The sequence below is a fragment of the Cervus elaphus genome, chromosome 19 (genome assembly GCF_910594005.1).
Source record: "Cervus elaphus chromosome 19, mCerEla1.1, whole genome shotgun sequence".
Taxonomy (NCBI): Eukaryota; Metazoa; Chordata; class Mammalia; order Artiodactyla; family Cervidae; genus Cervus; species Cervus elaphus.
The window spans coordinates 52,543,624-52,567,466 of record NC_057833.1 but is presented as its reverse complement, the minus strand read 5'-3'; the positions used below and the strand labels follow the sequence as shown (position 1 = coordinate 52,567,466).

At 36.4% G+C, this 23,843-nt stretch overlaps 1 protein-coding gene and 1 non-coding gene across 6 annotated transcripts in view; one reads left to right on the top strand and one right to left on the bottom strand.

The window, feature by feature from the left end:
• The window catches only part of POLQ (DNA polymerase theta), a 108,852-nt gene that overhangs the window by 17,578 nt on the left and 67,431 nt on the right, over positions 1 to 23,843 (bottom strand). For 2 of the 5 annotated variants that reach the window (XM_043874397.1, XM_043874398.1), the window contains 7 exons: positions 20,605 to 20,845; positions 14,661 to 14,854; positions 12,535 to 12,672; positions 11,032 to 11,206; positions 8,036 to 8,162; positions 7,277 to 7,398; positions 4,614 to 4,798 (listed from right to left, as the gene is read on the bottom strand). In XM_043874397.1, the coding sequence (XP_043730332.1) occupies positions 4,614 to 4,798; positions 7,277 to 7,398; positions 8,036 to 8,162; positions 11,032 to 11,206; positions 12,535 to 12,672; positions 14,661 to 14,854; positions 20,605 to 20,845 (1,182 nt within the window). The other 3 variants (XM_043874399.1, XM_043874400.1, XM_043874401.1) reach the window with 3 other exon arrangements.
• On the top strand, positions 14,348 to 14,464 carry LOC122676298. Its single transcript, XR_006335558.1, has one exon. It is a non-coding gene; the product is annotated as a U5 spliceosomal RNA (small nuclear RNA).

Sequence of the window (23,843 nt, the reverse complement as noted above, 5' to 3'; positions counted from 1 at the left end):
ATTTAATAGTATGTATTGCCTGGGTTCAAATCCTAGTTCCACTGTTTAAAAGAGGCCTTGCACAAGCTACCTTGTATCTCCATTTCAACTATAGAATGAGGATAGTGTCAACTACAAATTGGTACTTGCCAAGCACATTACCAACAACTGAACAAGGGTGTTTCCCATCTGCCCCTACAGAAATTAAAGCCTGTGTTGCTACAGCTGTCAACATCCCTTGAGAGACTTCAAGGTGGAGAGAGGCATTCTGTGTTCCAGCAAATCTGGTAGGACAGGTATTTAGATAGTTAGATGTTTTTAGGAACAGATTTTATGATCTCAATCCTTGCATCTCCTCATACCTAGAAAAGGACTAAATCCCTTCATGGTGAATCATATCCTAGTAATTAGCAAAAAACCTTTTGTAAAATGAGCACTTAATGGTACTGAACTCCACCTTCACCAAAAACTTACATATTGACATTCCTCCCACTACCTATTTGAAGCAGTCTCTCAGAGCTATCTGAGGTGCTGCCTCCTAGGTGGCAGTCCTCATTTTGCCCCAAATAAATCTTAACTCACAACTCTCCAAGTTGTGCACCTGTTTTTAGTTGCCAATAGTAATAACTACATCAGGAGATTGTTAGGATTGTGCTAAGTAGCTTCAGTTGTGTCCGACTCTGCAATGCTATAGACTATAGCCCACCAGGTCCCTCTGTCTGTGGGATTCTCCAGGGAAAAATACTGGAGTGGCTTGCTGTGCCCTCCTCCAGGGTGTTAAGATGAGATGAGTTATTATATACATATGTTTAGGACACCATCTGACACAAAGCAAGTTCTATATAAATATTGTTAAATAAAAGTTAAAAAGAAAAATTGCAAAAAAAAAAAAGGATTATCAAAATTTCAAAGTACTTTTTTTTTTTTAAACATCACATTTAGAATGGTTTTATTCCCTCCTGTTTTCTTTTTAGTCTTTTTACACATTGTAACTCAGATATCGCTTAGCTGACAACCTTGGCAATGCTGAGATGGTTGAGTGCGTGGTGATTCAAGAAAAAAAAAATGATATAGGATAAATAACTATTAAATCATGCAAGAACTTACTAAATACAGGCAGCTATTTAGCATCAGTGTATGCATGTTTAGATAGTAGAGTCAGAATGTCTAAGTTCTGGTTTTCTGAACTTATCCTAGCTCTACCACTGACAGCCATGATGTTAAGCAAACTACTATTAATAGCATAACTCCAGAAAGAATGAAGTGATGGAGCCAAAGCAAAAACAACTTCCAATTGTGGATGTGACTGGTGATGGAAGTAAAGTCTGATGTTGTAAAGAGCAATACTGCATAGGAACCTGAAATGTCAGGTCCATGAATCAAGGTAAATTGGAAGTGATCAAACGGGAGATGGAAAGAGTGAACATCGACATTTTAGGAATCAGTGAACTAAAACGGACTTGTATGGGTGACTTTAACTCAGATGACCATTACATCTAGTACTGTGGGCAAGAATCCCTTAGAAGAAATGGAGTGGCCATCATAGTCAACAAAAGAGTCCAAAATGCAGTACATGGATATAATCTCAAAAACAACAGAATGACCTGTTTGTTTCCAAGGTAAACCATTCAATATCACAGTTATCCAAGTCTATGCCCTGACCAGTAATGCTGAAGAAGCTGATGTTGAACAGTTCTATGAAGACCTACAAGACCTTCTAGAACTAACACCCAAAAAAGATGTCCTTTTCATTATAGGGGACTAGAATGCAAAAGTAGGAAGTCAAGAAATACCTGGAGTAATGGGCAAATTTGGCCTTGGAGTACAGAATGAAGCAGGTCAAAGGCTAACAGACGTTTGAGAAGAGAACGCACTGGTCATAGCAAACACCCTCTTCCAACAACACAAGAGAAGACTCTACACATGGACATCACCAGATGGTCAATACCATCAGACTGATTATATTCTTTGCTGTCAAAGATGGAGAAGCTCTATACAGTCAGCAAAAACAAGACTGGAAGCTGACTGTGGCTCAGATCATGAGCTCCTTATTGCCAAATTCAGACTTACATTGAAGAAAGTATGGAAAACCACTAGATCATTCAGGTATGACCTAAATCAAATTCCTTATGACTATACAGTGGAAGTGACAGATAGATTCAAGGGATTAGACCTGATAGAGTGCCTGAAGAACTATAGATGGAGGTTCATGACATTGTACAGGAGGCATCAGGACCATCCCTAAGAAAAAGAAATGCAAAAAGGCAAAATGGTTGTCTGAGGAGGCCTTACAAATAGCTATGAAAAGAAGAGAAGTGAAAGGCAAAGGAGAAAAGGAAAGATATACTCATTTGAATGCAGAGTTCCAAAGAATAGCAGGGAGAGATAAGAAAGCCCTCCTCAGTGATCAGTGCAAAGAAATAGAGTAGCCATTTAGAGGAAAACAATAGAATGGGAAAGACTAGAGATCTATTCAAGAAATTAGAGATACCAAGGGAACTTTTCATGCAAAAATGGACACAATGAAGGACAGAAATAGTATTCTCCTAACAGAAGTAGAAGATATTAAGAAGAGGTGGCAAGAATACACAGAAGAACTATACAAAAAAGATCTTCACGACCTGTGGTGCTGGAGAAGACTCCTGAGAGTCCCTGGACTGCAAGGAGATCCAACCAGTCAATCCTAAAGGAAATCAGTCCTGAATATTCATTGGAAGGACAGATGCTGAAGCTGAAACTCCAATACTCTGGCCACCTTATGCGAAGAACTGACTCATTGGAAAAGACCCCGATGCTGGGAAAGATTGAAGGCGGGAGAAGAAGGGATGACAGAGGATGAGACAGTTGGATGGCATCACTAACTCAATGGACATGAGTCTGAGTTAGCTCCGGGAGTTGGTGATGGACAGGGAAGCCTGGAGTGCTGCAGTCCATGGAGTCGCAGAGTTGGACATGACTGAGTGACTGAACTAAACTGAACTCCTTGAGGTTGGCTATTCCAGGGGATATTTGTAAGATAATGGTCTTTACTTCAACTCCTCCCCTTCTCTTTTCTATACTATTAATAGCATTCAATGCCTTGATTTCCTCCAATGTAAAGTGGGAATAATTATAATACCTGTTTCATGAATTTATTATGAGCATTAAATGTTGGAATGTTACCTGTTTAACCCAGTTTGATTCTTGCTAAATGCAGAACCCTCGAAAAGATTAGAGAGAACAAAGCTGGCTTTCTAAATAGTGGAATAAACAAGTTTGGTGTTAAACAGGAAGCAACCTAGATGCCCATCAGCAGATGAATGGATAAGGAAGCTGTGGTACATATACACCATGGAATATTACTCAGCCGTCAAAAAGAATTCATTTGAACCAGTCCTAATGAGATGGATGAAACTGGAGCCCCTTATACAGAGTGAAGTAAGCCAGAAAGATAAAGAACATTACAGCATACTAACACATATATATGGAATTTAGAAAGATGGTAACAATAACCCTATATGCAAAACAGAAAAAGAGACACGGAAATACAGAACAGACTTTTGAACTCTGTGGGAGAAGGTGAGGGTGGGATGTTTCAAAAGAACAGCATGTATACTATCTATGGTGAAACAGATCACCAGCCCAGGTGGGATGCATGAGACAAGTGCTCGGGCCTGGTACACTGGGAAGACCCAGAGGAATCGGGTGGAGAGGGAGGTGGGAGGGGGGATCGGGATGGGGAATAAGTGTAAATCTATGGCTGATTCATATCAATGTATGACAAAACCCACTGAAATGTTGTGAAGTAATTAGCCTCCAACTAATAAAAAAATTAAAAAAAAAAAACAGGCAGTGGTGAGAAGTGTTTCATACCTAAAGAGCCCATCAAGAATCACAGCTGTGAATAATGAGAAGAGTAAATGTCAAACTAGTAAAGCAGGATCTTAGAGGTGAAAGTGGTATGCCTTTACCCCAGCCAACAACTCTGCTCTCTTGAAAAGGCCATCAGAGTTCCCACAGGTCACATGGTAAGGCAGTATCGGTGTTAATTCAGGCTAGGAAATGGTGTGAATGTGGCCTTTCATTTCCCTGTGCCTGACAGTCAAACAGAAGCAGGAACTAATATGGGCTTATCTGAAAGGTCTAAGGGCAGTATGAAATTTCACAAGCAGATCAGCCAACCACCAATGGTCTCAAAATACTAAAAAGCTAATAGTTATTGACTATAATCCACAGTTCAGTAATATATATATTTTCAAAAAACATTCAGAGAGCACCTTTCTATAAAAAGCACCATGGCTCAAAGTGTGTGAATGCAGAAAGACAAATATATGTATGCTTACAGGCTAGAGATTTGAAACACACACACACACACACACACACACACACAGTATCTACCATCACCACCACCATAATATCACTAATGCATATGGCTCTCCCAATACTAAGTAGCTTCAGACTAAGTCTATTGGATTCTTTACATTGACTCTACAAAGGAATATATGAATATCGTGAGACAGGCTCAGATGAATGTCATGAAAAATCCAAACAGGGAGAAATCACTTCTCAAATGCAAATGACTGAGGCAGTTAAAAAAATTTTCTGCATCAGTAAAATCCTCTCCATTTGTGTTAAGTATGTTCACTAAAGATTACCTGCTTTGCTTGTTGCCTCAGATTATCCCCAACAGACTCTAGCTCAATCATCTTCCATTCAGCTGCAATACTCTTGAAAACATCAGCTCCAGTGTTTAGCACTTGAATGAGACGATGATCATGGGATAAATGAGCCAAGATCCTCAGCTCAAGTTGAGAGTAATCAGCAGCTAATATTAAACCACCTGAAACAAATGATTTTAGAAAAGTTGGCACAAAGACAAAACCAAGTACTGAGCAGGATGACAGAAATTCAGTTCCAACAAAGAACCTTGAGATCATGCATCCAAAAGCTAAAATCTTACTCTTGACTCAGTTCAGTTCTGTAACATGTAAAAATTTTTTCTGCTTAGCTTTCAAAGGTATGTAATGTATATAAAGCCACCTTTGACCTCTGCCCCTCAACCATTATGGTAGTGCTTTCCTCAGTGTTCCTATAACACTGACATAATATAAATGTCAGAGAGGTTCTTTCATGCCTCTCCCACACAACACTTAGCCACTAGGGACAGGATACTTAATCTTCCTTTGCATTCTATAGAAATACACAGTTCCTGGTACCTAACAGGTCAGAACAAATGGATGTTAACTGAATGAATGAATGACTGAATAAAGAAACTAGTTCCTAATGTGTGTGCATCTTAAGGGAGCAGGAAAGAAATGTGTACTTTGCTTTAAAAATAAAGTCGTTCAACAAAAAACAAGTCAGGTGGTCTGTATGTTCAGAAGAGTTATTAAGGGGATTCAAATAATTTATGTATGGACTAGAAATTTATCTATGGAAAAAACAAAATAAATAAAAGCCAGGTTAAAGAAAAATTAGAAAAATATTTGCAACTGATTCCACAAAGGACTCATTGCTATATTACAAAAATGAGGTGCAATCAAGAACAAAATATAAATGAGCAGTTCACAGAAATAAAAACAAAAGAACCTTAAACATATTAAAGAATGCTTAACTTCATTGACAATAAAAGAAATGCAAATTAAATCTATAATAAGAAGCAATCTTCTTCTACTTATATTGCAAAAATCCAGAGGTTGGACAGCACATTCTGTGGCAAGGCTGTGGAGAAAGAAACATTCATATATTGTTACTGGAAAGTAAATGGTAACTGTGCCCCCCCAAAGTAACTACACAGCAAGTTTATAATAGTCATAGGAGCTAAACCTATTACTAGAAAAGGGAAATGGAAAAAACATCCATAATGTAAATTATGGATGAAGCGGTATAAAATTATTTGAAGCTAGTCTGTGATGTGATGCATATTGTAAACTCCAAAATATCTAAGATACAGAATTTAAAAGATAGAAATAAAACAATAATAAAAATTCATTTATAGTTTTTAAAAAAGAATAAAGAACAGATAGAACAAAATACAAATGACAAGACAATAGACCTAAATCCAACTATACATCAATACTTACTCTAGATAGTTAACTAAACACTGTATTCAACTGGCAGAGATTTTCAGGTTAAATCCATATACATTTAAATAACCTTAATTTTTAAATTTTAAACAAAAGCAGTATAAAGTATTGTTGTGTTAAACACAATCTTATTACCTAAGTAAGAATAAATACATACCATGAAATATTATTCAGCCTTAAAAAAGAAAATTCTGACACAAATGCTATAACATGAATAAACCTTGAAGACATACTAAGTGAAATAAGCCTGGCACAAAAGTACAAATATTATATGATTTCATTATATGAAGTATAGAGAATGGTCAAATTCTAGATAGAATGGTGGTTGCCATGGGCTGTGGGTAGTTAGGGGGCAGAGTTATATTTAATGGGTACAGAGTTTCAGCTGGGGAAAATGAATAGTGCTAGAGATGAATGGTGGTAATGGTTGCACCACAACATGAATGTTCTTAATACCACAGAACTGAAAACTTTAACACAGTTACAATGGTAAAATGCTGGTACTTCATACTTAAAAAGCAAAACTGAAAACTGTCCAATGGCAATAAAACTATCATAGACATGATTTTACCCTTCGAATATAAACTTCTGACAGAACTAAATAAATTCAGCTGGTTAACTGCACTCACCCAGACCTGCCAGATGGCAAAAGATAAAAGAGCAAATATGTATACTAATAGGGCTGATGCTTTGGGAGTTAGATCATGACTTAAAAAGGTTTTGATGATGAGTGCTGAGGAGAAGTCAGACAAGCCTTGAGGGCTACCCCATGCAACAGGAAGCAGCAGTGGGGAGAACTGCAGAAGAAACAAAAGAGCAAAACAAGTTAAAAAGGAACAAACAAAAAAAGTGCCTTTAGAAGTCAAGGGAGGAGAAAAACTGAAACAGAGGGTTCACAGAATGACAAATGCTGTAGAGAAGTCGAAGAGGATGAGGACTAACAAAATTCATTGGATTCTACAAAAAGGTTGACAGAGACTGAGGATAACATGATTTCAGTAGGATGCTGAGCAAATGCCCCAGAAGTTTCCCACAGAGCAGATCATGAAGACAATTATGAGTGACTGTTACAAATCTGGCAATACAAAAGGGAAAAATAGGCTCCACCAAAGAGAGGAAACAAGGAGGAAACAATGCATTCTTCTGAGTCTTATTCATAATTTGTTTTATCAGTGCTTTGAAAACCATTTCCACAGCAATAAGAAGCTCAAAACCATCATCAGTCACCTTACCTGTGAAAGGCACAAAGGCATGTCGCATGCTAACCGAGATGGGCATTCCTCTGTCTGAGGCTCTCTCTTCCATCTTTGCCTGGTGCCTGGCATTCATGCCACAGCCCTTCTTTTTTCCTCCTCTGTTGGAGCAAAAAATATCCATCAGTCGGACATGAGGTAGTCTCAAACATATGAAAAGGGTCTGAGCTTTTCAGTAAGTCAGTATTTCTAAGAAATGTAAAAGCCTTATTTGAAACCCACTTTAAAGCTTAATAAAGATACTAGACCTTGTTCAGGAAACATTCAATTGAACAAGACATAAGGTATTTCTGTAATAACCTTTCCTACAAACTGCTTCACTCAACTCAATAAATCTCATAGATCGTATCTAATAGAAATGATCTGTGCTTTTTCTGAGCACATTCATCTGAGCAGATGGAGATGTCAGGAAGGGAGATATTTCAGACAGTGCTAAACTTGTCCCTTTAATATCTAACAAAGAAGCATACAGTGCTGGTTGATTTAATTAGGCACCCAGGATTTCAGCTTTTTACTGCCAACTAGTTTCTTTATAGACAGACTCAGGATTTGAAATGGGTAGTGCTCGGAATAGAACTGTGTATGCCTAGAACAGAAAATTAAACTATTTCATTATTTTACCCAATAGGCTGTTTTTGAGCCATTCATATTCCCAAAAGTATATTGAAACAAATAAAGACATTTGAGCCATTCATATTCCCAAAAGTATATTACCACAAATGAAGACAAATAGTCTACCTGCCCATAGGAAGTAGGCCTTTGCCTAGAGCTTGGGAAGGTGGGCTTTCCTCTACTACTGTTGGCATTTTTATCTCAAAATCTCTCGGTACATTCTGAATATTTGGCTCTATAAAGGTTATTCGTCCTAAAATCAAGCAGAATGAAGACATAAAATTAGAGGGGTAAAAAAAAAAAAAATTAGAGGGGTAAGGGAGGAGGGGAAATCTGACATTTATTTTAACAAAAATACTATTTATGAATTATCCTAAAATCCATGCTCTATTATTTTTAAACTAAAGAACAATCTCAATGTATGAATATATGAATCAGCTATAATACAGTGTTTTGTATTAACTTCTATAGAAACAATCCCATGATAAGAAGTAATATGATAAATCATACTATTCCCACAGTAAAACAAGTACCAGAAGTTAGCACTATAAAACACTAGCAGTTACACTCATGAGTAAAAGACAAATCAAATGGGTCTTACGAGGAATGACTGTCGAGGACTTTAAAAGCCAGGAATGCACAAGACACAGAAAGACCTGAAGCAGAAGGGCAACTGAGTCCTGAGCAGGGACGGCTGGGGCCCCAGGAGCTAACTGAGGCAGGAGACAGGGCAGCAGTGAGGGACGGCGAGCACAGCCCGACATTCTAGACACCACCTGGCCAGTTTTCCTCCTCCTCCTCACCTATCACGAGAATCAATGGCAGACAGCACTGACATGGCTAGAAACCAGAATCAGGTGGCTAATAAATTTTCTAGGAAACAGAAACCAATTTGATTTAATGCTTGTGGCTTTATTTTTCCCTAAATATTTTACATTTTATTTATCTACTTATTGAATTTTCCAAAAACACAAGTGTTGTTCAAAAAATCTGGGTAATTGTTACGACTGTTTTTATAATACACATATAAGAAGATAAAAATTCTGTTTTATGATACTCTTCATTGTAACAGACTCTCTACCAGTTTCTGTATATAACTGCATCTTCTTTTGAGAATCAGATATTTTAAGTATCTCAGATACAGTTTTAGTGAATAAACTCTTAATATTATGCCCTTGTTATTTAATTTTAGCAAAAATTAGTGCTCAATTAATGGTAGATATTAACATACTTATTAGCATTAAATGGCCTATTCAATTTTACAAAGCTAACAAGTAGCACCAGCCCACTCCAGTACTCTTGCCTGGAAAATCCCATGGACAGAGGAGCCTGGTAGGCTGTGGTCCATGGGGTCGCTACAAGTCAGACACGACTTCACTTTCACTTTCCCTTTCCCTTTCATGCATTGGCGAAGGAAATGGCAACCCACTCCAGTGTTCTTGCCTGGAGAATCCCAGGGACAGGGGAGCCTGGTGGGCAGCCGTCTATGGGGTCACACAGAGTCGGACACGACTGAAGTGTCCTAGCAGCAGCAGCAACAAGTAGCACAGGAAAGAATCCAAGTCTCTTTCTACCTTCTTTTCTATGATAATATTTAATATTCTTTTTAAGTACACTGCCTTCTTTTCTATGATAATACTTAATATTCAGGTCTAGTGTTTGAATTAATGAGGTAGAACTGATGGACAAATAAAATGGCAAAAATAAATTACAAGACATGAACAGTTTCACGGAGATGAATTCTATAATGATAGACTTTACTAACATAAGCTTCTATTTCTAAAATATTCTTTAAGTGCAGGCACAGTATAATGAAAACCAATCAGAAAAACAAGGAATTGATGATTTTCTGCTTTCTAAGCAACAAATAAATTTGCTTTGAAAACTCTCGGTTGACTTTGTTTCTTTACCAACAAGGATTTATTTTACATAAGTTTATAGCATTAGCATATGTTTCAAAACGAAATTCAAAACAGTGCAAGAAACAGGCAGAAGCACCAAGAAGTTAGCTAAATAGGGAAGAAGAGAAAGAGAAATTGTTTAAAACAGAGACTAAGCAAGCAGAGAGAAAAGCAGCTCCTGATGGTGCCCTTAGTCTCAATAACAACAACTGATAATGTACCCTGCACTATTCTAAACACTTTACATATACTGGCCTATTTAATCCTCAGGATTACCCAGTGAGGTAGGACTCTCATTATTTTGTTTCATACATGAGGAAACTTAGGCACTGAGAGGTTAAGTACCTTGACTAAAGATTCAAAGCACCAAGATTCAAACCTTGTGAAAATGTGGTATCAAAGCCCACATTCCACACCACCAAACTAAAATGCCTCCTCTATGAAGGAGATAATGCTGCCCTTTCTTCTACTGCACATTGCATTTTGGCAAATATGTAGAGTAGTACACTACCTAGAAAAAGAATGTTTTTTTCCTTCATGAGATTACATGCATACTTATCCCAAGAGAGACACACAATGGACTCTACCGCTTTCTTCTCTTGATTGAATAAAATAAGACACTCCTTATTATACAGATGCCACACAGCCCTACATAGATTCAACCTGGAGAGATTCCTAGGCGATTCAGGAGAGGGCTGGGACTAAAGTCAGATAAGATCATTAATTCAAATAAAGATTTAATTCCTGGGTATATTCACATCCAATCTCAGACATCCAAATTATTCTATAGAGTACTTGAAAGAAGGAACTATATCTTTAGACTAAATTTCATCTCTTTATCTAGGTAATATCCATCCATGCTTTGGATGCAGTACTGGGCTTCCTAGGTGGCACAAGTGGCAAAGGACCCGCCTGCCAATGCAGGAGACATGGGTGCAAACCCTGGGTTGGGAAGAGGCCCTGGAGGAGGAAATGGCAACCCACTCCAGCGTTCTTGCCTGGAAAATTCAATGAACAGAGGAGCCTGGCAGGCCGCAGGCCACAGAATCACAAGGAGTCAGACACGACTAAAGCGACTTAGCAATCACACGTCTTTCATGTTTATAAAACTTCACTGAATCCAATGATGAACACTTGAATTCCTTGGTCATCATAAGCAAATATTACATAAGAATATTTTTCGCAAACCTGGATATTATCCACATTAAGATTTCTCATTACCTGTAGCAGTGTGTGATTGTGATACAGGATAGATTCTTTCCATTCCAAGAAAAGGATTCAGACGTTTTTCCCGCTGCAGGGGAAAGACCACTTTGGTAATAGCATTAGTGATTCTTCTCCACTCTAAGATCAAGCCTGGTAAAGGATGTAATGGCCTTAATTTATTTAAAACATCCTGCCAAAAAAATTATAATAAAGTAAGATCAGACTCTTGTCCAAATTCCATAGCAAACCAGAATCTCTTTTAAGCAAAAATTACAGTCTCAAAATTAAATTTGGTAACTCCTGTATCTAACTCAACTTTACTATTATAAAATAACTATTTTTTTTAGAAATCACCATAATGATAAATCCACAATAACTATAAATTATTAAATGTAAATATGTTAATGTTGAGTGATATCAATTTAGAACTTAGCAAAGTAGCTGCTTCCCACCCCGTACCCAAGTGTTTACCTCATCTTTTTTCTTTACATTTTCCTCCTCCATTGCTCATGTGATTATAAGTTTCCCAGTTGCTTTTTTTTTTTTTCTTTTTGCCATAATACTTTCATGGATTTTGTATCAAGGAAATCTATTTTTAAAACTTTGAATTTTCTATGCTACAGAATTTCAATGAACCATTAAGGATAAAAACTTGTGAGATAAAAGGGTAATGCTATCAAATAAGTTTTGCTACAGAATGAAGCTATGGAAACTTCCCCGGGGGAGGCAAGTCATAGTTAATAATATTATGGTCAAAATTCTACAGAATGTGACTTCCCTAGCAATCCAACAGCTAAGACTCCACACTTCCAATGCAGGAGTCACAGGTTCGATCCCTGGTTTCTAGGGAACTAAGACCCCATGATAAATGCAAGGTTGGGGGAAGAATCTATATAGGATGGCTACTTGGACTGGTCTCTCCATGTGGCTGTACTTTCAATTCTTATTTTCCATTGATAATTCATTTAGTAAAAATGTAAAATTAAGCCTTTTCTCTCTTTTGGCCCATGCATACAGTTTCCATGAGTTGTGATTAAATTTTACTTTGAAATTAACAGATTATATTCTCAAAATAAATTCATGGAAAACTTACTATTTTGCTCTGGAATTAAAAAAAAATTTATATTAACTTTTTCTTTATTTTTTAAATTCTTCCATATCTTTGTTCATGTTCATTTAACTACAAAAACTATATTCTGCAGTCTGAGAGTAGGGCATGTCGGTCCAAGAGTAGTGCATATCATTAATTAAATATGTCTATATAGGTCTGAATTTACAAACTTTTATATACTCTTTTAATGATAGGAAGGACATACTGTTAAGTCAGATTATGATCCAGATTTTCCATTCTGGAATGTCTCCACAGTGTGTTTGGGCAGCTGAACCAGAAATCAATTTGTTTGTCTAGATAAATTCAAATGGTGGACTACGTTGGATTTTGATCGCATCAGTATTCTTTCAAGATGCCAAATGCTAACAGAAGTTCAGATTCCGCCCTGTGACTGCCCCAGTGAGCACCTTACTAGTGCTGAACTGTTTTCCCAGCCTTAGCTTCCGTCCATTCTCATTTCCTCTTCTGGTAGAACCCAAAGTTTTCTTGATGCCTTGGTTTTTTTCCTCTCCATTTGGTGGCAACTTTAGTTCCAAAAATAAAACCTGCAAGAAATGTATGCCCTTTTAATCAAGAATCAAATCACACGTATTATCATTCAGAAAACATTTTTAAAAGTATTCAAGAAAAGAGTCTATATAGTTCAACATGAGTTGAAAGAATTTTTTTTGGACAATTTGGAATTAACACATTTAATAAGTAATGGCAATAAAAATCTTAGGTAGACTGTCCATACCCTAATTTAGTCAATGTCAGGTTAATTCTAACACCAGGCTCTTAATAATCAAACACAAGAACATATATTTTGTGCTGAACAACTAACAAATAAAGTATTGGCAATAAGACTTCAGTGGCTCTGAGGATTGTAAGTTCACCCAAATACTTCTTGATATGGTAACCAATGTGGCTGCTTGATCATTTAAGCCCCATAGAGGATAGGCATGGGAGCCTTTGTGGCTATTGTATGATCACAAAAATCAGAGAACACTGAAGTAGGAAGGGATCCAAAAAGCCATCTAAATTCCACCACCACAAAGCTACATCCTGAGAATCCCTGAACAAAAAGCCAGGAGAGGGTCCAATGTAGCAATAACAAAAGCTAGAAAGTGACCAGTAAGCACCCACTAAAGAAAGAAGGCTTACAAGGAACACAGATCTAGGCTCTAGGGCAGAGGAAGTTCCCTAAAACATGGATACCTAAAACTCACTAGTTCATACTAGAGGGGTTCCAACTTAGGCAATTCAGAACACTATCTACTCTCTCAACTCATTCATTTATATTCTCTTATTAAGATATGTTAGACAGCATCACCGACTCAATGAACACAAATTTGAGCAAACTTGAGGAGACAGTGGAAGACAGAGAAGCCTGGTGTGCTACAGTCCATGAGGTCACAGAGTCAGACATGACTTAGCAACTGAACAAGATTAGCTAGTTTCTCATTTTTTAAAAACACTTAACTCTGTGGCTTAAAAGGGGAGTCATTTTTATGCCCTTTACATATTTATTGAATATTTACTTTCAGACAGGTATTGCTATAAGTATTTTACATTTATTTTTTATTTCTCACAACTCCATGAGGTATTTCTACTATGAAGTATTTTACTGAGATGTAAAGGGTTGATCTTTTTGCCACCTCTTCTTAATATCTTCTGCTTCTGTTAGGTCCATACCATTGAAATGAACTGAACTGAACTGAAAGGGTTGATAAAGTGGCCCAAAGTCAAGGAGTTAAGGAATAAATAGAAGAGTCTTAAAATATTTACCAACATGCTATAAAACTGAATCACATCTAGAAAACAACAAAACTTCAAAGCTATCAAGTATAAGCACCCATCTATCAGTAACTCTCCCAAAACAACTCAACCATCCCTTGTGGAGTATGGGGAAAGAACACAATACAAACTATTGGGGGAGAAAAGGGCAAACTATGTATAAACTTACATAAGGCGATAAAAATATTGTAGGTTAAAAAAGCAAAGAGTCCTTTTTCACTAACATCTAAGAAAAGTATCTAATTTTGCAGTAAGGAAGGAGTGAAAGTTCATGAAATGACTAACTTCATGGAGAAACATCTACACTGTTATACAACTACTATTACAGATCTCATCTGCATAACATTTACTGAGTGCTTCTTCTGTACCAGGCAAATCTCCTCGTGAAACACACTTTCTAGGATACTTCTTCACTACCTTCCTATTCATAAATAAAAACATACAATACTCTGGTTTCTCTTCAGATCGTATAAATCTTTCGCCTTTTACTAAAGATTTCCGTGGAGAGAAACAATCTTGAGTTGTTAAACTAATTTTTTGAGGCTTTGCTTCAGCAAGGCTGAAAAAAAAAAAAAAAAGAAAAAAAAAAACATACAAAGGAGATATTGGAATACATCTCCAAAGTATTCTGGTTAACCAATTGTTTTATTTTATTGACCTTTGGTGTTTAGGTAAACACATTTATGAAATATATACACACAAACCATTTTTTTGCTCTGAAAATGACTTTCTAAATTCTCCATTCCCATTATACAACCTCAGCAATGTCATCTGAGCTGGTGAAGGAAAAACTATGGCCAGCTAGTTGATAGGCCTGCATCTCAACGGCATCCAGTTTGGCTTGCATTATGTGTTTCTGACTTTCACATTCTGCAGTACTAAAACCAATTCCATTTAGTTCTAGCAAGGCTAGGCAGTACTGGGAGGGCATTTCCACTTTACAGAAAACATCTGGAAGAAAAAAAAAAAAGAAAGCAAAAACCATTAATTCACCAGCTAAGTGACTAGTTCAGCATCGTTACCTATATACATAGCATTTTTCTGGGAAAATCAGAGATGCTACTAAGCTATCCTTCAAGATCCAGTCTCCTGAGCCACATTCTCAAACCATCAGTGAAAGGTATTAAAGTACTTTCCACTTTTCCATTTAAGCTTTGGACTACTATCTGTGTCTATTCAGAGAGTAAAACAGGCAACCTGATGAACAGTCTGAATTGTAAGTGACTTCATTTCTCCCAAGATGATGTTTCTGTTCCTACTCTTAGTAAAACACAAGGTAGCCAATTTTATTTGCTAAGCTGACTATAAAAGGTTAATTCCCCAAAATGATTTCCAACACTCCTGGTCCCATGGTATGCAGGCTTGCACAAAGCTAAATATAAAGGTTTTATATTTTCCAGTGTTCTAAGAGGAAAGGGTAAGTAAGATTCTTGAAGTAAGAAATCAGAGTATTTTTCCATCTGCTGACATTTCTCAACAAAATATTCATTCTAAGTCAGTTTCCCTAGTATGTTCATTAGCATATTAGTCTCAAAAATACTCTAAGAAAGGTTGGGACTGAAAGACACTGTATACTGTGAATTTCAGCATTTATATACTACTCTTACATGTTCATGATGCCTGTTAATATATCAAAGGATCTGAGTAGAACTGAACAAAGACAGCTATTTTAATGTTTGTTTTAATCAAAAGAGTGAAATCATTTGACTATAAAGCCCTTTACATGTTTAATATTTATTAACATTGTGAAAAGTGAGTGTTCATAGAACATTCTATGGGAAATGCTATCCTAAATTTATTAAGAAAAAAAATCCACAGCAAAGATTTCTACTTCCAGTGTTATGGGTCACTAGGACTCTGTGTAACCCTGGCCTGTCTTCTCCAGTTCCACACACACACATTCGTTAAGGCACTCCTGGTCTCAATCAGTAGGAGAAATCCCAAATGATACCTGTTAACTACCACCAAAAGCAAACAAACAAGTGAGAGCTACTAGCCTCTGACGGTCAGAAGATATGGGCAGTCAGAGCCTGGCTTCACAGGCCTGGAGTCAGAGCAGAAATTCATGGAATATGCAACTAGAGAAACAAGGAACTAGGGTCAAAAAAAGAGGAGTCAAGAATGATAGGAAGCCAGCTTGGATTCACAGACAGTAGGAAGAAATAGGGCTGCAATGTGAATGAAGTCTTAGCCCAAAAAGGTTGAGGGGATAACATATCTTTGGAGTAGCAAGAGAAGGAGAAGCCGATTCTCAGGCTCCTGTTCTGAACCAAAACTCCCAAGAAAAGCTAATGCAGGCCGTGAATGCAGTGTAGTTTAGTAACAAGCTGAAGCCAGAGCAAAGTCTTTCCAGAGGAAGGCATCCCCCACCCAGCAAACCCTGGAGCACTCCACTGATTCCCTAGGACTTGCAGCCATAGAATCATTAGACTCAGAGCACAGCTATGAATAAACTATATACAAAATCAGAAGTTTGACAAAAAACAACAAAATTCTGTAAAGCAATTATCCTTCAATTAAAAATTAAATTTTTAAAAACTATATACAAAATCAAACAAGATGAATACAAACAAAACAGCAGGAAAGTGTGATATGTCAATAATCACAATGAACAGAAACACATCAATAATTATAAACTGCCAAATTTGTGGGAAAAAACTGATAGTCTGAAAAAGAAATAAGCTATACTTTGTTTATAAGACACATCTAAAGCATAAGGATCTAGAAGATTTAAAGGGACAGAAAAAAGATGTATGAGGCAAGCAAATAATCAAAAGAAAGTTGATGCTGCCATAGTCATTCCAAAAAAAACAGATGATTAAGAATAAAAATCCTACTAGTGGTAGAACTAGTCAAACATAATAACAGATTTAATGTACCAGGAAAATACACCAATTTAAACCTGTATGCACCTAATAAAGTAGTCTCAGATATGCTATAAAATTAACATTGCCTGAACTATAGGGAAAATTAGATATAATTTTCTGATGATTTAAACAACACTGAATTAACAGACGTTTATAAAAGTCTGCATCCAGAATTAGTATACCTATATTCTTACGTGCACACAGAACATTTACACAATAATTCAGGTTTTAGGTTACAAAACAATTCTCAAAGAACTTCAAAGAATGGGTATTATACAAAGATATTCTCTACAACACAATAGAGATTGAATGTAATAATAAAAGTATAAAAGAAGCTCTCAACTATTTGAGAATTAAAAATAATCTTATAATTTATTCATCTAAAAAAGTCACACCAGAAAATTTTAAATATTTAGGATAAAACAATGAAAACCTTACATGTCAAAACTTGTAAGATATGATGAAAGTAGAACTTTGAGGAAATTATAGCCTTAAATACGTAAATTAGAAAAGAAAAATATGATTTGAAAAGTAACGAGCATAATATCAAACTTAAGAATTTAGAAAAAGGACTGCATATAAAGTCAGGGGAACTCGAAGAAAAGAGATTATATAAAAGTTCACAGAAATCAATGAAACAGAAAACAAAAACAATAGGAAAGATCAAAGGTAAAAATTAGTTTTTTGAAAACACTGAAAAATTGGATAAACTTCTAGTGCGATTAAACAATAATATTATGAAAGAAAAAGACATAACAAACCAGAGATATAAAAAAGAAAAAAATCAGCAATACCTTTAGATAAATGCTTTAAAAATATATAGGCCACTAAAACATAATCAAAAAGATATAACTGAATAATCTAACAGTTATTAAAGAAGTCAAAGTAGTAGTTGAAAGAAAAATTACAATCATTTTACAACCAATGAATTTGCAAAGTAGAGACAATGTAATCAGCAAGATTTCTTTCACATTGCTGTTGAAAGGACAAATTTTGTACAACCATTCTGAAAAACAGCCTACCATTATTTTGAAAGGTTGAATACTCCTATTTCCAAGATGAAGCAATTCTATAGCCAAAAGAAATTCTTACCCAATGTAGCAGGAGACATGTAAATTTACAAGAATATTTATATAGAACTATTTGGTATAGCAGAACAAAAAATAAAAGAAAACAAAACTAGAGACAATCTAAGCATTCATCAATGGGAAAATGGATTAATATATTTTAGTGTGCATGCATGTGCGCACACGCATGCACACACACAGTGATATATTACACAGCAGTGAAAATAAGTAAACTATAGATACTTGCAATAATATGCATGAATCTTCCTAACATGATGCTGAGCAAGCAAAACAAAGACATAGTGTGACAGATGTTTTATAAAGTTCAAAAACAAACAAAACCAAATAATATATTTTTGGACTTATACATATTAAGAAAATAAGGGAATGATAAACATAAAACTTACGATGCATAAGGAAAAAGGAAGACCCAGGTAGACAAATGTCTAAGTTGTTAATGTGAGTTAACAGTTACTCATTATATTATTAAAATAACAGTGAATAAAAAGAGGACCTAGATGGATCAATGATGAAGTGTTAATGAAAAATAAGATTATGACTTATATAAATCTGTGTGGCTGAGGTCAGTTGAAAAAGAGAGAAATCAACTCACTCCACACCTAAAAAAATCATCTCATCTATGTTCAAACTACTTTAAAAAGGAGCTAATTGATCAATGTGAAAAGAACAGGATACTTTGTTCTGGGGTCAAATTAAGCAAAGACACATTCTGTTATTAATATTTATTCATAATCAAACAAAAATCAGCTCTCTACTGGGAGAAAGTCAGCTAGAACACACCTTTCCAACAGGCAAGACGATGAGAAGAGAAAAAGATGAAGATTCTGGAGGCCTACTAAAACTAATAAGCGCAACCTGAAATAATCATTTCCAAATAAAATGTGATGGCTGTCCACATTCTCTCCTAAAACTTCCCTTATTTCAATGTACTTCAATTCTATGTATTCTTTGAATAAGAAATATTTAACACTGTACAAGAATGCATTTAACACCTACAGGTCACCCACTTCTGAAAATTTGCATGGGAAAAAAGCTGTGAAGGCACAAAGAAAAAATTATAAATCTTGAGGGTTTCTTACACTTTTCTGAAAAGGAATGTCAGTCTTTTTTTTTTTAACAGGTGAAAAATTATCTTATAAGTAACGGAACAGTACCCTCCCAATTAGACTGAGAAACTTACAAATCTGGTAATGGGCAATAAATGTCTAAAAAATTACAGACTAATTCATATCACCATCATCAAATGTCAGTGTTTAGAAATTATACAGACTACCCAGGATGCCTATCCTAGAGGCAGACTAGTCAGACTAAGAGGGAATTAGCTATGTTCACTCAGCATTATTGTCCATGAATATAGAAGGAGTCCTGAGGAAGGTGTACTGTGTACTCCAACTTCTTTACCTGCCTACATTGGCTTAGAAAGGCTGAGTTTGAAATACTCGAATGCTTGTTGAAGAGCTGTTAATTAACATCACTTAATCAAGTCTCCTGCAAGCAAATAAGCTTTTGTTATTATTTTATCCCAGTAATATCAGGGAGAACTTTATAACCAGCACAGAGGGTTTGTGCTAGAAGTAATAATAATCATCAACTAATACAATCCTGAATATTCACTGGAAGGACTGAGGCTGAAGCTGAAGCTCCAATACTTTGACGCTTGATGTGAAGAATCAACTCATTGGAAAAGACCCTGATGCTGGGAAAGACTGAGGGCAGGAGGAGAAGGGGATGACAGAGGACAAGATGGTTGGGTAGCATCACCAACTCAATGAGTCTGAGCAAACTCCAGGAGATGGTGAAGGACAGAGAAGCCTGGTGCACAGGAGTCCACGGGGTCGCAAAGAGTCGAACACGACTTAGCGACTGAAGAACAATAGCAACAAGTGCCTAATGTGTGACAAGTACTAAGTTCTCTGTCTCATTTAACACTTTCAAAATAAGAACCAGACTTAGAGAGTTAAAGTAGCTTGCCCAAGGTCCCTCATAAATAATGCAGATTCAAGCCCTACGTCAGTCTCCTGTTTGTAATGTTAATTAATCAGCCAATAAATCCATGGTTTCCATCTCCTTACAATGAAGTCAACCTTGTTTCACTTCATCATTTTCACCTTAAGTATATATTATGCTCTATGAATTCAAGACAGACAATCTAGGCCAGCAGCCTGCACAATAAATCCACACTATTTCTCACAAGGGGAAAAAAAAAAGATTCACATGAATACACTTTGCTGAAAAAAATAACTGTTAAAGAATTCTACAAAGAAAATAGTTCACTGTTTTAAATCCATAAAAGATACATACTAAGTGTATTTCTAAAACCATTTGATAACATTCAAATATAAAATTAGGAATAAATGAATAAAATGTTCTAACTTCACTATAGTAAAGCCAAAGGTCAGCAAACTATGGCCAATCTGGGGCCAGATGTCTGTTTTTGTAAATAAAGATTTATTGGAACACTCATTTTCATGCTGTCTATAGCTGCTTTCATGCTATGATGGCAGAGCTGAATATTCCTGATTGAGATCATCTAGCCTACAAAACCAAAACTAGTCACTATCTAGCTTTTTACAGAAAAAATTATGTTGACTCCTGCACTAGACAATCAAAAGAAAGGGTTTGCATAAAAAGTATAACTTATATTAAAAAAATAAAGTGTAATTTATCCACCTGTGACAGAGTGACTAAATATAGAACTATCCCCAGTCTTACAACATCATAAAAATGCCAGTAACTGTTTTTTTACCTTGAAGGTTTTCCTTCTTCAACAAAGAATTAAGTTGATTCATAGAGTTGAAGATGAGAATGGACTCTACAGATGCTCTGTATCGTCCAGAATGCTCAGTGCTGACATTCAGCCCTAGGCTTTGAATTCCTTGGCCAGTCTCTATCTCTTCCAGGAGTGGAAGCTCATGAGGAAGAAAACGGGAAACTATGCTGTGAAGAGTCGGCTCCTTGGAATCTGGATCTAGTAACCAGCATGCCACCTGAATGGGATAACAATCAGAATATTTTCTTGATTTTCCAAAGACATTTCTGTATCCTTAAATTAAAAGGGGAAAAAAGAAAGCTCATTTTTAATCTCATTCATTTTTACTTAATACACTTAATACTTATTCAGTGGTCTTCCCAGGAGAGAAGGAAAGGACAACTGCACCAGGATAAGAAAAGGATAATTGGTTACTTTTTTTTTTTTAACCAATAAGAGCAGTGACCTTCAAAGAAGAAAAAGTTATACTTTTCCATTATGGCAATGTACCTGCTGTTTTACTTCAGAAGTCACCTTGAAAATCAAATGCCTTTGGGCTAACAAAAATCAAATTTCTGAAAATGCAGCTGGGTTTCTTTTCCATTGAGGCTGACTTTGGCTTATCTACTATTATAATAAAGATGGGCCAATACAGTTTTAGTTTCAACATAGGAAGAAGTGAGACATAAACATTTAACCATTACAAGTTCACATACAGTATTTTAGAATGCATAAGGCTTTCTCTTAAAGATGAGGACCTGTCACCACAACCACCCAACCTGTGATTGGACTGCTATTCTTAGCTTCCCTATGAGACTAGAAGACTTGCATTTTCTAATACTAGATTCAAGCAGTTTGAAATTGGATTTAGAATAAGGAATCTAAACCTTGTTCATAATTTCAAGCATTTATAAATGACTTGGTTACTTCTTTTATAGGCTAAGAATTCAGTTTTACAGGGGGGCACAATCTTGTATATTATAATAAGAAATATAAATTGGGTCTTCTGAATAGAGATAAGGCGGGCTTCCCAGATGGCTCAGCAGGTGAAGAATATGCCTGTGATGCAGCAGATGCAGGCTCGATTCCAGGGTCAGGAAGACCCCTTGGAGGAGGAACCGGCAACCCACTCCAGAATTCTTGCCTGAAAAATCCCATGGACAGGAGTCTGGTGGACTACAGTCCAAAGGATCACAAAGAGCTGGACACACTGAGCTCTCGCGAGAGAGAGACAGGTTATCTTTAGTTATGCTAATACAGTGTCTTGGAGTATCCTGAAGTCACCTAAGAACGCAGGCTAGTTGCCAGGGGTAATCAATCCTGTGACAGGAGAGCTTGAACTTTCAGTTCCACCTCCCCGAATTCCTGGTTAGAGGAAGAGGCTAAAGAGTAACTGATCACCAATGGCCAATGATTTGATCAATTGCGCCTATATAATGAAGCCTCCACAGGAACCCAAAAGGAAGGGTTCAAAGAGCTTCTGGGTTGGTAATCACAAGAAGACTGGGGGAGAGTAGCAAGCCTACAAAGGACAGAAGCTCCACACCTCTTCTTTCAAACCTCGCCCTATACATCTCTTCATCTGGCTGTTGATCTGTGTCCTTTAATATCCTTTGTAATAAGCCAGTAATCTAGTGAGTAAACCATTTTCTTTTTTGTTTGTTTTTTTTAACCTTTTTTTTTTTTTTTAATTATTAGTTGGAGGCTAATTACTTCACAACATTTCAGTGGAAACCATTTTCTAAGTTCTGTTAGCTCCTCTAACAAATTAACCAAACTCAAGGAGGGGGTTATAGGAATCTGATTTATTTACAGCTGGTTGACCAGAAGCACAGTTAATAAGCTGGGCTTGCAACTAGTGCCTGAAGTTGGGGGCTTGTGGGACTGAGCCCTTAGCCTATGGGATTTGATGCTATTTCCAGGTAGACAGTGACAGAATTGAACTGAACTGTTGGACATCCAGCTGGTACCCAGAGAACTGTTAGTGGTACAGAAACAGGCCCCCACCATTAGAAACTAGTGATCAGAACCCTTTTAGAGGTACTGAATAAGAGAGTCTGATGTAAAAGTTGGCAAATGTTTATTATAAAAGTGAAATTTTATAAATTAATAGTTTCTGTTACATCAAAAATGCTATGATTAGTAAAACCAAGTATGGAATATTTCAAATGGTTTACACCAAAGTTGCTATATAAATCTGGGAAGCTACTATAGCTTTAAGAAGCTCATATTACCCATATTCTCATTTTGGACTCTGAAACATCAAAATTTAATGATAACCTTTTATATCCAGTAAAAAGTCAGTTTAGAAACTATATGAAATGTATCACATAAACAAAGTCTGGTTTGAAATATAGAAAAGACAGTGTCATTAGTTTACCTGATAATGCCTTCAAAGTGAAGTAAAAGTCACTCAGTTGTGTCCAACGCTTTGCAACCCCGTGGACTACACAGTCCATGGAATTCTCCAGGCCAGAATACTGGAGTCAGTAGCTGTTCCCTTCTCCAGGGGATTTTCCCAACCCATGGATCAAAGCCAGGTCTCCTGCACTGCAGGCAGATTCTTTACCAGCAGAGTCACCAGGGAAGCCCAAGAATACTGGAGAGGGTGGCCTATCCCTTCTCCAGCGGATCTTCTCGATGCAGGAATCAAACTGGGGTCTCCTGCATTGCAGGCAGATTCTTTACCAGCTGAGCTACCAGGGAAGCCCCAATGCCCTCAAAAATCTCTGCCAAAAAAGCTAAAGAAGCTAAAAAATTATCTTATTATCATTGATTATATTGGTAACAACCAATTAATATCATATCTCAATTCAATTAATATTCCACACACCTCATGTATTCTAGTCTCAAAAAGGGGAAAAAAATGATATCCCTTTCACAGCTATGATCCAATAGATAAATGTCTTCTGAAAGTGCATTATATGTTTATGTATAATCATATAAGTGTATATTACAATAACATTAGTTACTCTTTCTTTAATAATTCAATCATCTTTATAAACAGTGTATCAATTTGCTATTATATGGAAAAGTTCTCACGGGTTAATAAGGCCATTTATCCCTATGCTAAATGGCCTCTAACTATTATCCTTTGTGATCTCTTATATCTATATACGCTTTTACTATTTTCTGCCTCTATCCTCACGGATATTTAAAATATCCTGCTATCATGTATCTAAATCTGACAGTTCTCCTTTCATTTCTTACTATGAGACAGAAAGTTTAGAACATAT